The 14,446-nt window shown below is 41.2% G+C and overlaps 1 protein-coding gene across 1 annotated transcript in view; it reads left to right on the top strand.

Moving 5' to 3' along the window:
- Positions 1–14,446, top strand: part of LOC141211541 (prostaglandin reductase 1-like) — a 109,775-nt gene that overhangs the window by 45,006 nt on the left and 50,323 nt on the right. Inside the window, exons 2-4 of the mRNA XM_073664835.1 lie at positions 4,174–4,219; positions 6,054–6,113; positions 14,086–14,253. Of these exons, the coding sequence (XP_073520936.1) occupies positions 4,174–4,219; positions 6,054–6,113; positions 14,086–14,253 (274 nt within the window). The remainder of the gene's footprint in view (positions 1–4,173; positions 4,220–6,053; positions 6,114–14,085; positions 14,254–14,446) is intronic.

The raw sequence follows: 14,446 nt of genomic DNA, 5'->3' as shown, positions 1-14,446 counted from the left end.
GTTGAAATCTCCCATGACCACTACGTCATATTTTTTGGAGAACTTGGTCATTTGATACATAAAGAGTTCATCCATATCTTCAGCTTGCCCAGGTGGCCTGTAGTAAATGCCTACAATGGTGTCCTTTCCGTTGTTCTCTCCTTGTATTCTTACCCAAACAGTTTCCACAGAACTCCCAGTCTCTGAAGCTTCAATCTCTGTGCAGATATACGCTTTTCTAACATACAATGCAACACCTCCTCCTCGTTTATCAAGTCTGTTTCTTGCAAATAAGTTGTATCCTTTTAGCCTTTTATTCCAATCATGTGTATCGTCCCACCAAGTTTCAGTGATTCCAATGACATCATATTTCTTTTCCTGCATTAGTAGTTCCAATTCTCCTTGTTTGTTGCCCATGCTTTGTGCATTTGTATAAAAACATTTTAGTTTGTGATTGGTTTCTCTTCCTCCCATATTTTTATTATTTAAATTGTTTTGTCTTTGTTCTTCCTTTCCACTTCCAGTAGCAGAGATCTCAATAGTATTTGTCAGCTGTATGGCTTTTTCTGGCCTTTTGCTTCCCTTCCCACATTGTTCTAGTTTAAAGCTCTCCTGATGAGTGTAGCAAGGCGACTTCCAAATACATGTTTTCCAGTCTTCTTTCTAAAATGGGCACACAGGCGGCGTACTTTAACAAGCAGCCCCGGCAGCTCCGGTAGGATTTGAGAAACCACTGAACCATGAGGTTAAGCACATGGGCCAGGCATGGTACGTGTGTGAGCTCGCCTCGCCTCAGAGCCGCCACCAGGTTCCGACCATTGTCACACACGATCATGCCTGGCTGTAAGTTCAGTGGTGTGAGCCACAGATCTGCCTACTCTTTCAGAGCTGTCCACAAGTCTTCAGCATTATGCGGTTTGTCACCTAAGCATATCAGCTTCAGCACAGCCTGTTGCCGCTTGGCCGAGGCAGTGCTGCAGTGCTTCCAGCTTGTGACTGATGTGGTCATTTTGGAGATGGAGGCTGAAGAGGAGGAGGAGGCTGAGGAGGATGAGGTGCAGGAGCTGTAGACCGTGGGGGCAACCATGATTTACCTAGGGCCCGCAATCCTTGGCGTCGGGAGGACGTGTTCCGTCCCAAGGTCCGACTGGGTCCTGGCTTCCACTATGTTAACACAGTGTGCCGTCAGCAAGATGTACCATCCCTGCCCACAAGCACTTGTCCACGTGTCCGTGGTTAGGTGGACTTTCCCGGTAACTGCGTTGTTGAGGGCACGGCTAATGTTTTGGGACACGTGCTTGTGTAATGCGGGGACGGCACACCGGGAAAAATAGTGGCGGCTGGGGACCGAGCACCGAGGGACAGCCAATGCCATCAGGTTGGCGGAATGCTTCCGTCAGCACGAGCCTAAAAGGCAACATTTCAAGCGCAAGGAGTCATGAAATGTGAGAATTTAGTAGTGTGGCCTGTGGGGCGTTGGCTGCATATTTGTGCTTGCGTTCCAAGGACTGGGGAATGGACAACTGAACGCTGCGCTGGGACAAGGACATGGACGTGCTTCCTGATGCTGCTACTTGAGAGTGCGCAACGACAGGTGCTGGGCAGGAGGCATCTTCGCATGCACCATGGACAGGGGATTGGTTTGCATGCACAGCAGCGGAAGAAGCAATGGTGCCACCTGCAGACACTGTTCCTGGACCCTGGGGTTCGGACCACAAAGTCGGGTGCTTTGCTGCCATGTGTCTAATCATGCTGGTGGGCAGGCTTGTCGCTTTGCCACCCCTGCTGATGCTGACCTGGCAGGTTTTGCAAATGGGCTTTTTGGGGTTATCGGCAGAGTCTTTAAAAAACAACCAGACTCGGGAAGACCTAACAGTTGTACTGGCAACTTCCTTAGTGTTGGTGTTATGGGGAATGGTTGCCTGCCTTCTGTCTGCGGCAACCACACTGCTTCTTCCTGCCTGTTGGGGTGCTCTGCCTCCCTCCCCCTGTGTGCTGCTGTCCTCACTCTGCATGTCCTCCTGCCAGGTTGGGTCAGTTACTATATCATCCACCACCTTGTCTTACACTTCCGCACCCTGGTCCTCCTCCTGACTTTCTGGCAATTGTGACTCATCATCGTCCACCTCTTGTGACACTTTCCCACCGTCGCCTTCGTGTGACCGTGGCTGCTCAAATATTTGGGCATCGCTAAATGCGATCTCCTCTTGCCCCGCTTCAAGTGGACCGGGTGAGAGGCCCGAATCTATAAATGGAAAAGTGAACAGCTCTTCAGAGTGTCCACGTGTGGGATCAGTTGTCTCCGGGCACTCGGCATGGTGGGAGGAAGGAGGATCAGGGTGAGGAATATGCAGTCCAGACTCATGGCTACTGAGACTTGACCGCGTGGAAGACAGGGTGGTGGTGGTAGTGGCTAAGTGACTGGAAGCATTATCCGCTATCCAACCAACAACCTTTTGACACTGCTCTGGGTTCAATAGTGGTGTGCTGTGGTCCCCTAGGAATTGGGACAGGAAGGTCGGGCGAGAAGATGTGGGTGTTTGTTGTGGCACAATTTCAGCTTTCCCACGGCCTTGTCCTCGGCCTCTGCATGCACAATCGCCATCACGTCCAGTTCCCCATCCCTTGCCGCGTGCCTTGCCCATTTTAAATGGAGGACAGTATCTTCCACGCTCACTACAAATGACTGAGTTTGAAGCGAACTTATATGTGATCCGTGTGACGGAGAAAACAGAGTTTTAAATACCTGGCCTGTAGGTAACTAGTTTGAATAGCAAACTGCTGTGAATTGCTTCACTTACACACTGAAGGAAATTTTTAATGGAGGCCAGAAATGGCAGTATTTTCTGACAACGTATATGTGATCCGTGTGACGGAGAGAACACAGCTTTAAATACCTGGCCTGTAGGTAACTAGTTTGAACAGCAAAGTGGTGTTAATTGCTTCACTTACACACTGAAGGAAATTTTTAATGGAGGCCAGAAATGGCAGTATTTTCTGACAACGTATATGTGATCCGTGTAACGGAGAAAACAGTTTTAAATACCTGGCCTGTAGGTAACTAGTTTGAACAGCAAACGGAGAAAGCACAGTTTTAAATAGCTAGATTTCTAGCTCTGTAATATGGAAAGGACCTGGCTGTATTCTCCAGTGCCAACAAGCAAATGGCGCAGAAAAACGGTGTTCTCTGGATTGCTTTTTAAGCAAATAATGAGGATTAAGATCCAAAAAAAAGTATTCCTGGCCCCTGAGACCTGGGCCTTTGAATAGAAATATCTAACAGCAGCAGAAGGCAGAATTGGAATGGAGCCTCTTGTGCTATATGCACTGCAGTCTGCTATATACACTGCCTGCCTATACACCCTGCCTGCCTGATAGCTCTGCAGATGGATTAGTCCTCAGATAGACTGTTTGTTAAGATGGATATGTGTAATGTACGTTTTTTCTCCCTACACTACCTAATACACAAGCAAATCTCTCCCTGACTCAGCAGCACCTCTCCCTACTCTGCCTGATTCTGGAGTGACTGTGACGAGTATGGCGGCGCCAGGTCTGATATAGACCTGATGACGCTGTGCGGCCGTCCAATCACTGTAATGCCACAACCACCATGGCTGTGGCATTGCAGTGAGTGGCAGGCAATCCCTGCATGTTGATTGGCGCCAAACATTCAGGGAGGGGACCCGAGCTCCCGCCGAGCAACCCCGGAAATACTCGGCGAGCGCCGAGCACCGAGCAGTAGCGAGCATGCTCGCTCATCACTAATAGAGAGACTGCAGACTTTTGTGCCAAACCTAGACAACCACTTTAACAAAAGGTAACCAATAACATATGTAAACCTCATTCTTTCCATTTCAATGGTATCAATTGCCATGAAATACAAACATCTTTACAATTCCTTTGCTTCATAATATCTTCTGGCCACACAATGCATCACCTCAAAAAAAACCATTATGGATCAATAAGATCAGTTAAAATAAACATTAGGATCTGTAATACAATACACTGTGTAACATAACTCTTGTTTTTCCAGGATAATGGTGCACAATGGAGCAGCGCAGATGACTGAAAATACAGTCGTGTGAACGAGCCCTGAGTGTCACTTTCACTTTCACTTACAACCTAGAAAATAAGTAATTTGAATAATGTTTGAATGCCACATGCAAATTAATATTGTGAATTTCTGCTCTACAGAGGTTTTAGTGGAAGCTGAATGTTTCAGTGTGGATCCATATATGAGGTATAAATATATCCATTTATTCACTATTACTAATAAAGTGTTGTGAAGTTCATGCATTCATCAATGAACTAACCTTGTTAAATACAGTATATAGGCACAAAAGTACATAACGGAGAACCAAAATCGCACAATTATAATAAGGATTCATCTAATTTTTCATGCAGATATTTCTGCAAGTGGTGCTCATATTCAATACTGAATATGTTGAGATTTTTTTCATTTTGTTTCCATTTTTTCATAATTTGCATATCATTATCATATCATTGTTTATTGAACCTGTGGTTTTCATAATTCCACAACTTTTACTTCTCAGTGTTGCAATTTCAATGTTTTGGAGCATTTATTAATACAGCTCAATGCAGACGCTATGTTGATGAATATGGTGCAAGCTAAAAATTATATCAGTCAGATAAGTGTGGAAGAAAATGTCAGAAAATGAGTTGCACTCCATGCAGCTTTGGAGCCACACACACTTTTTTTTGACACAATAGCTAAAGTGGCACACTGGTTTCATAACTATGAGCTTTTGGCTCAGTTTTTTAATGGGTACCATAAACACATTGATATATTTGCCCATTGTGATTTTCAGCTGCATCTTGTGAACAAAACGATTAAAAATCCTTGTTTAATCCAATGCAAATATTGGCCATTGACATAAAATACAATACCTAAAAAGGTATAAAATGTGTGATCAAATCATTGTATTTACACTTAAAGGGAATTTGTCAGCAGGTTTTTGCTATCTCATCTGAGAGCAGCCTGATGTATGCATAGAGAAGCTGAATCCAATGATGTATCAATTAGATTACTGGGTGCAGCTGCTCTGACACAATCGGAGCTTTTAGATTTAGCATAAAGCAGAGCTGAGAAAGCTAGGCCCGCCCACACCAGGCTCTGTGTGTACAAAGTCCATAGACAGTGAGCTGCTTAGTTGCTGGACTAGTCCCACAATGTTACTCTCTTAGTGATAAATCCTTCACAGTTAGTAAACAACAGCACACACTTTGACAAGTGACACATCCCTGAATTCTGTGTTTCAGCCTCTATCTCCTGCTGCCTCAGATTACATAGAAAAAACCTGCTGACAGATTCCCTTTAAGCCTAGTCACACGTAAAGAATTTGGTCAGTATTTTACATCAGTATTTGTGGCCTAATAGGAAGTTCTGGCGGCAGTTCCTCCTCTATATACAGAGGTTATTTGATCGCTGTGTATAGGGACGGTGCAGTAGACCCAGACAGCTCTGCAATGCACTAGCAGGTTGCATTTACCTTGTAATTGGGGAAATAAGATGGAAAAAATAATATTTCAGTACTTAAATGCCCCCAAAAGATATATTATGACCTTATGGGGTGGGGAAAAATATAAAATAAATGATAAATAAATATAAAATAACAGGCAAAAATAAATAAATAATAAAAAAGAAATCACTGTTAATGAAAATCACTGTTACTCACCCCAGCCCGTAAAAAAATGCCAGATATCTAAAACTATTTTTTTACAGAATGGGGAACAAATTTTTAAATATATTTTAATGGTCCTTGGTGGTCATTAAAACAATGGGAAAATCAGAAATGTATTTACCCTATTTTTCCACTGATATCACCAGCCAAAAAAAAGAGAATAATAACATATGAGTATGACATAAAAATTAAACCCCATGTATCGATGCAAAAAGTGCTTGAATAACCAAGCAAGAAATTTTTTTTATAGCTCTTTAAACTGCATGAATGGGAAAAAAAGGTGCCTGGTCAGGAAATGGCCCGGTCTTGAACTGGTTAAAATAGATTCTGAGGTTTATTGAAATGAATCCTATTTTTTTTTTGTTTCAAAAGGCCTTACAGTAAGAGAATGATGAAGGAGGGAGATGTTATGATCGGGACTCAGGTTGCAAGGTAAGAAAGAGATTGTTTTTTTTTTTTATTTCTTTAGTGCAGAGATTTCTCAGAAAACGTGTATGAACTATAGAGATCTCTAAATAAATCTTAAGATTTTGCAGGAAAATTGTCTCCTGCCAAGGAACTCTGGTCCAGATCAACTCTTCAAATGACCTTCAGTGGTGGCCAAAAGTATTGGCACCCCTGCAATTCTGTCAGATAATACTCAGTTTCTTCCTGAAAATGATTGCAATCACAAATTCTTTGGTATTATTATCTTCATTTAATTTGTCTTCAATGAAAAAACACAAAAATAATTGTCCTAAAGCCAAATTGGATACAATTCCACACCAAACCTAAAAAAGGGGGTGGACAAAAGTATTGGCACTGTTTGAAAAATCATGTGATGCTTCTCTAATTCATGTAATTAACAGCACCTGTAGCTTACCTGTGGCACTTAACAGGTGTTGGCAATAACTAAATCACACTTGCAGCCAGTTAACATGGATTAAAGTTGACTCAACCTCTGTCCTGTGTCCTTGTGTGTACCACATTGAGCATGGAGAAAAAAAAGAAGACCGAAGAACTGTCTAAGGACTTGAGAAACCAAATTGTGAGGAAGGCTACAAGTCCATCTCCAAAGACCTGAATGTTCCTGTGTTTTCCGTGCGCAGTGTCATCAAGAAGTTTAAAGCCCATGGCACTGTGGCTAACCTCCCTAGATGTGGACGGAAAAGAAAAATTGACAAGAGATTTCAACGCAAGATTGTGCGGATTGTGGATAAAGAACCTCGACTAACATCCAAACAAGTTCAAGCTGCCCTGAAGTCCGAGGGTACAACAGTGTCAACCCGTACTATCCGTCGGCGTATGAATGAAAAGGGACTGTATGGTAGAATACCCAGGAAGACCCCACTTCTTACCCCGAGACATAAAAAAGCCAGGCTGGAGTTTGCCAAAACTTACCTGAGAAAGCCTAAAATGTTTTGGAAGAATGTTCTCTGGTCAGATGAGACAAAAGTAGAGCTTTTTGGGAAAAAGCATCAACATAGAGTGTACAGGAAAAAAAAAGAGGCATTCAAAGAAAAGAACACGGTCCCTACATTCAAACATGGTGGAGGTTCCCTGATGTTTTGGGGTTGCTTTGCTGCCTCTGGCACTGGACTGCTTGACCATGTGCATGGCATTATGAAGTCTGAAGACTACCAACAAATTTTGCAGCATAATGTAGGGCCCAGTGTGAGAAAGCTGGGTCTCCCTCAGCGGTCATGAGTCTTCCAGCAGGACAATGACCCAAGACACACTTCCAAAAGCACTATAAAATGGTTTGAGAGAAAGCACTGGAGACTTCTAATGTGGCCAGCAATGAGTCCAGACCTGAATCCCATAGAACACCTGTGGAGAGATCTCAAAATGGCAGTTTGGAGAAGGCACCCTTCAAATATCAGGGACCTGGAGCAGTTTGCCAAAGAAGAATGGTCTACAATTCCAGAAGAGCATTGTAAGAAACTCATTGATGGTTACCGGAAGCGGTTGTTCGCAGTTATTTTGGCTAAAGGTTGTGCAACCAAGTATTAGGCTGAGGGTGCCAATACTTTTGTCTGGCCCATTTTTGGATTTTTGTGTGAAATGATCAATGATTTGATTTTTGCTTCATTCTCTTTTGTGTTTTTTCCTTGCAAGCAAATTAAATGAAGATAATAAGACCAAAGAATTTGTGATTGCTATCATTTTCAGGAGGAAACTGAGTATTATCTGACAGAATTGCAGGGGTGCCAATACTTTTGGCCACCACTGTATATTGAATTCTACCTGCCTATAACTATGCAAGTGTAATGGCACGCCCTGGCACTTTTCCTTTAACTGGCAAATTGCTTTTTAAAGGAACCTGTCACGTCGTAGCTGCCCTCTACACTGCCCCCATTGCGTTGTTAGTGATGCAATGTGCATCACTAACAAGCTGTTTTCATGAAAATTGGTGCAGCTATAATGATTTTATAATGTTTAATATACTTAGATCCTACCTGCGTTTTCAGTCATAGGGGTGTGCTTGTCATATTCAGTCATGGGCTGGTGCAGAATTCACTCACTGCTGACGCCGCCCATGTATTTGAATCCTGCTCCTGACAAGCGCTAATATTGTGGGGCACATGCGCACTTGTATATGTCCGGCCGCTTGCGCAGTGAGGCTGTGTGATTACCAGCTTCACTGCGCATGCGCCGAGAACATAGCGCATCATAGTGCATGAGCAGTAAAGCTGTGTAGTTCACAGCTGCACTGCGCATACGCTATGACGCACTATTCCCCGTGCATGGGCAGTGATTGTGTGATTACCAGCTTCACTGCGCATGCGCCGGGAACATAGCGCGTCATACCGTGGGGTAAGCGTGTTTTTTATTCTATAAATGTAAGAATCTGATTCATTTTGAGGTTCAATCTGGGTTTAGTCTCATTGATTTTATGGTCGTATCTGGAAGTCTGTTCTAGAGTTTGAATAAGGGCTCATTCAGACGTCAGTTTTTCTCGTATGAGTGTTATCCCTGTTTTCTATGGATAGCACTTGTACCTATGATAGTCTATGGGCTAAGTCACATGTCTGATTCTTTCCTGAGACTAAGTGGTACGCACAAAAGTACAGAGACTTGTCCAATATTGATCTGAGTATTGTATCAAACTCGCCAAGCAATTTTATGGATCCAGAAAAAAATTGGACAGCACTCGGATGCCATGCCTGTACTGTCATGATCTGTTTGATAGTAGAAACTTGAGAAACGTCTGTCAGTTTTATTTTTACATCATAGAAAAACTGATGAAACTCTAACCAAACTCTGATGGTAAAAATTGACACTGACCAAACTCTGATGACACTCTAATCAAAAACACTGGTGAAACTAGGACTGTTTTTTGATTATGAGAAAAACTGACATATGAATGAGCCCTTAATTTAAAGGGAACCTGTCAGGTGTTATATGCTGCCCAAACTTTGGGCAGCATGTATCAGGCACTGTCTGTATGATCACAGCCATGTATGTTTGTCTCTGAAATGCTGCGGTATTATTGGTAGCAGCAGAATGGTAGGATGGCGAGTTGTGTTGTTCTATAGAGAAGGGGGGTTTGTCCCATGACCTGCATGCGACCCAGGATGGCTGTTAATGCGTCCCAAGATGGATTTCCAGAGCACAGCACTGATTAAATGCATAATGCATGCATAGTGCTTGGTGCCTCCTATGTGATATACAAACCAACAGTTTAAATATCTCCTACAGTATGTGATGTATACAGCAGTCTCATGTCTCCTATGTAATATATACAGCAGTCTCAGTGTTTCCTATGCGTTATGCATATAGCAGTCTCATGTCTGATATGTAATGTATATAAAGCAGTCTCAGTATATCCTATGATGTATACAGCAGTATTAGTTGTTACTATGGATGTATACAGCAGTATCAGTGTATTCTATGTGATGTATAAACAGCAGGGTCTCAGTGTCTCTTATGTGATGTAAATAGTAGTATCAGCTTCTCCTTTGTGATGGATATACAGCAGTATCAGTGTCTACTAGGTGATGTATACAGCAGTCTGTGTATTCTATGTAATCTACATACTGCAGGGTCTCAGTGTCTCTTATGTGATGTATACAGCAGTTTCGGTGTCTCCAATGTGATGGATATTTAGCAGCCTCAGTATATCCTGTATGATGTATATACAGAAAGGTCTCAGTGTCCAAGTGATGTAAACAGCAGTTTAAGTGCCTCCTATGTGATGGATATACAGAAATTTTGATGCATCCTATGTGATATATACAGCAGAGTCTCAGTGTATCCTTTGAGATGGATGTACAGTAGTCTCATTGAATTCTATATACAGTATGCACAGTTAAATTCAGAAATATTTAGACAGTGACAAAGTTTTTGGCATGTTAGCTGCTTACCAAAACATACAGTGACATGTAAAAGTTTGGGCACCCCTAGTTAAAATTACTGTTATTGTGAACAGTTAAGCAAGTTGAAGATGAAATGATCTCTAAAAGGACTAAAGTTAAAGATGACACATTTCCTTTGTATTTTAGGCAAAACCAAAATTGTCACTTTTTACATTTTAAAAATTACAAAAAGAAAAATGGGCCAATTCAAAAGTCTGGGAACTCTTGGAGAATTGTGTGCTCAGATAACTTTGACCAAGGTTTCAGACCTTAATTAACCTGTTACGGTTATGGCTTGTTCACTATCTTCGTTTGGAAAGGCCAGGTGATGCAAATTTCCCAGCTTTATGAAAATCCAGCATCCTCTAACCTTGTGCCAAAAACAGCTGCCATGGGTTCTTCTAAACAGCTGTCCAGCACTCTGAAAATGAAAATGATGGAGACCCACAATGCAGTAGAAGGCTATTGGAAAATAGCAAAGCATTTTCAAGTTGTCCTTTCCTAGGTTCGAAATGTAATTAAGAAATGGCAGTTAAGAGGAACAGTAGAGTCTACCTTAAATCTACCTTAAAGAGGAGAATTCATGAGAGAAATACAGAGGGTTCCCACAAGGTGCAAATGATTAATTAGCCTTAAAAATAGAAAGGCCTGTTTAGACTTTGCCAAAAAAAAAAACAAATAAAGAAGACAGCCCAGTTCTGGAAAAGCATTCTTTGGAGAAATGAAACTAAGATCAACCTGTACCAGAATAGAGATGGCTTATAATGGCTCATGATCCAAAGAACACCATGTCCTCTGTAAAACATGGTGGAGGCAGTGTGATGGCATGTGCATGACTTCCAATGGCCCTTGGTCACTAGTGTTTATTGATGATGTGGCTGAAGATAGAAACAGGATGATGAATTCTGAAGTGTATAGGGCTATACTTTCTGCTCATACTCAACTAAATGCAGGAAGGTTATTTGGACAGCGCTTCACAGTGCAGATGTCAATGACCTTAAACCTGCTGCGAAAGGAGTTTTTTAAGGCAAAGAAGTGGAATATTCTACAATGGCTGAGTCAATCACCAGATCTCAATCCCTTCGAGCATGCATTTCACATTCTTAACACAATGCTTAAGGTAGACAGAATCACAAACAAGCAACAACTGCAGTCAGTTGCTATAAGGCCTGGCAAAGCATCAGCGTTTGGTGATATCCATGGCTTCCAGGCTTCAGGCAGTCATTGCCTGAAAAGGATTCTTTACTAAGTATTAGAAATGAACAATTACTTTTGACTTGAGACTTTTAAATAAGGAGGCTTTGTAGAAAAATGGTTGCAATTCCTAAACATTTGACATGATATTTTGTTCAACCTCTTTAAAGCGCACCTGTCAGCAGGATTGTGCTCAGTAAGCTACATACACTGTTAGGTGGGCGACATTACACTGAATAAAATGATACCTTGGTTGATGAAATCCGTCCTGTGGTTCTTGTGTAATCTTTACTTTCAGTTTGGAGGTAATGATATGCTCGTGCTGCGGGGTGGCCTCTGGGTTGGGCTCTATCTGGTGCTCTGCTTACATAGTCATCTGTATGCTCTTATGACAGCTCACTGTACCTTCACTGACCTGCCTCCTATTTTACATAATGCATCTAGTAGTGTTGGCCTAGGTAAAATAGGAGGCAGGTCAGTGAAGGCACAATGAGCTGCCATAAGAGTATACAGATGAATATGTAAGCAGAGCACCAGATAGAGCCCACCCCACAGGCCGCCCCGGAGCACGAGCATATCATTATCTCCAAACTGAAAGTAAAGATTACAGAAAAACCACACGACGGATTTCATTAACCAAGGTATCATATTAATCAGTGTAATGTCGCTCACCTGACAGTGTATGTAATTTACTGAGCACAATCCTGCTGACAGGTGCGCTTTAATTATACATGAAAGTCTATGATTCAATTGCATCTCAGCTGTTTCGTTTAAAGTAAAAAATAGTGGCATGCAGAGCCCAAATCTTGAAGATGCGGTCACTCTCCAAATATTTCTGGACCTAACTATATATACAGCAGAGTCTCAGTGTATCCTATATGATGTATACAGCACAATCCCAGTGTATCAAATGTGATGTATACATCAGCCTAAGTGTAGTATTTTATTCTACATTTTGCATATTAGTAATTATAATCTTGGGACTTGCTCGACGACTGTAAAACACTCTCCAAAACTGACTGCTGCATAATTAGGTTTACTATATGATGACTTTTTGCTTATCTTTGGTGGCAGAAATCACAAAAATTATACATGGACCATTTTTTTGATTATCAGCTTTCATTAATGTTTGTATATTAAATGTGCGGCCCAAGACAACAGTTCTTTCGATGTGGCCCTGAGACTCGAAAAGGTTGGACAGCCGTGCTACAGAGGGTAATGATGGGCTGAAAAAGAGATGGATAAATATGTCTATGCAGCAAACTGAGGTTTTCAAGAAAAATCATCATGGCAATCTAATCTGATGAGAGAAAAAAAAAGGAATGAGAATGAGAACAATCAGAGAAAACCGGAGAGTAATTGGATTAAACTTTACAGTATTAACCTATATGATCTGCAGTGTTGAAATGGTATCTACTGTACCTCTATATGATCTTAATTGTAAAGTGCTGCGGAATATGTTGGCACTATAATAATAAAAATTATTATTATCATTATTATATGATCACTGTGTTTATATGTTGCTGTTTCAATAATATTGTATTATTGAGACACTATATGGTGGTAATTCTAGGTCATGATGTGGCGATATTGTTTGGCTTTTGCATAATAATATTACAAGGTAACGATCTGTATTTTTCATATGTATAGTACAATAGTGTATTTTTTATAGAATAAATTATTTCCAGTGGACTCCATATGAGCAGGGGTCAATACACTCCATAAAGCCCCAGCTTTGCCCACTTTGTTGCAGTTAGGCCAAAATAGCGTGAGAATTCCAAAAATCACAAATTTTTTCACAGCTTCGTGTCACGCAAAAATTGTCTGGCTTTTAAAAGCTTTTTACACCAGTTTTCTGACAAAAAATCTTGGACGAATCAGAGCTATAATTCCCCAAAATAATGCTTAACATAATGAGGCATTTTTGTTAAACTAAATGAGTTAAAATTCTGTTGTAATTTGCATCAAAAAGCTATCTTCCACAACCTGCACCATATTTATTATGTGTTTTAGACACTTTCTGAACTTTTTTCAACAAGCAAATGTGACCTTGCTGAAAAAAGGTATTGTTTATTGGAAAAGAAGTGTAACTTAAAATAAAACACTGTGCTTCAAAGTTTTAGAGCAAATTTCTGGCACAAAGTAAGCCAATTAATAGGTGGTGTAAACATAGACTAGATAATTGAAAATACACCAGGTCTGCCAAACTGACACACTGTAAAGGGGTTGTCCACTACTCGGACAACACCTTCTCGATCACTATGTTTCCCTTATGTAAAATAATAACTGCTTCACTCTCAGTTCCTTCGGATGTCCGTTACATCTGAGGGAAGGGAGAGTGTAGCCGCCCCTGATTGGCTTCAGGGATTGCGTGACACAACAATGTATAGCGGCATTTATTTTACTGAGGGAAACTTAGTGATTGATAAGGGGTTGTCCGAGTAGAAGAACTTTGTAGTCTAAGTTTACACTGTCTAAGAATTAAACAGCATAGATTACTCGTAAATTTGCCTCAATATGTTCTGCACTGACTCTGAATCAGGCATGGCTGTGTTCACTTGCTATGAGCAGTAGCTCCAAGCCCAGTTGGATTTAAACCATAGAATTAGCAAACTTACTCATTAATATCTTTATAGGTAAACTGTTAAGGGAGTCTGGAATCGCATATTAGCCCCATACACTGGCATAAGAGCTACAATAAGAAAATAGTTGTTGGTCTGCTGTTCTTTCTAAAAAACTAGCAAACTCTTTTTTTAGTCTTGGTTAACCATTTTACATACTGGTTGTACATAAAAACATGATTATAGATGCATTTATTAAAATAAATGGGATAGACAAGAAATATATTTCTAATTATAAATCTTTCTCCATAGAGTTTTGGAAAGTAATAATGCTGCTTTCCCAGTCGGCAGCTATGTTCTATCAAATGCTGGTTGGACAACTCATTCAATCTCTCAAGGCAAAGATTTGACTCCATTATTATCAAATTGGCCTGACCACATTCCCAAGTCTCTGGCTCTTGGAACAATTGGAATGCCAGGGTGAGTATCCATTAAATGGGCACTGTCAGAATGTCTGAATGACAGAATGACTGTTCAAACCAAGTATAGGCACTTGATGCATCACGGCGTGGCCAAACATAACTACATCTTCCCACCTGCATGTTTTCCCTTAATCTCACCCCACCTCCTCTTCTTTGATTGGCAGCTCTGGCATCATAGAGGCAGAGAAGGG

Source organism: Phyllobates terribilis, unplaced genomic scaffold (assembly GCF_046119375.1).
Source record: "Phyllobates terribilis strain yellow unplaced genomic scaffold, ASM4611937v1 Scaffold_1__5_contigs__length_1240528914, whole genome shotgun sequence".
Classification (NCBI taxonomy): domain Eukaryota; kingdom Metazoa; phylum Chordata; class Amphibia; order Anura; family Dendrobatidae; genus Phyllobates; species Phyllobates terribilis.
Note: the sequence above shows the minus strand (reverse complement) of the source record. Positions and strands in the feature narration are given on the sequence as shown.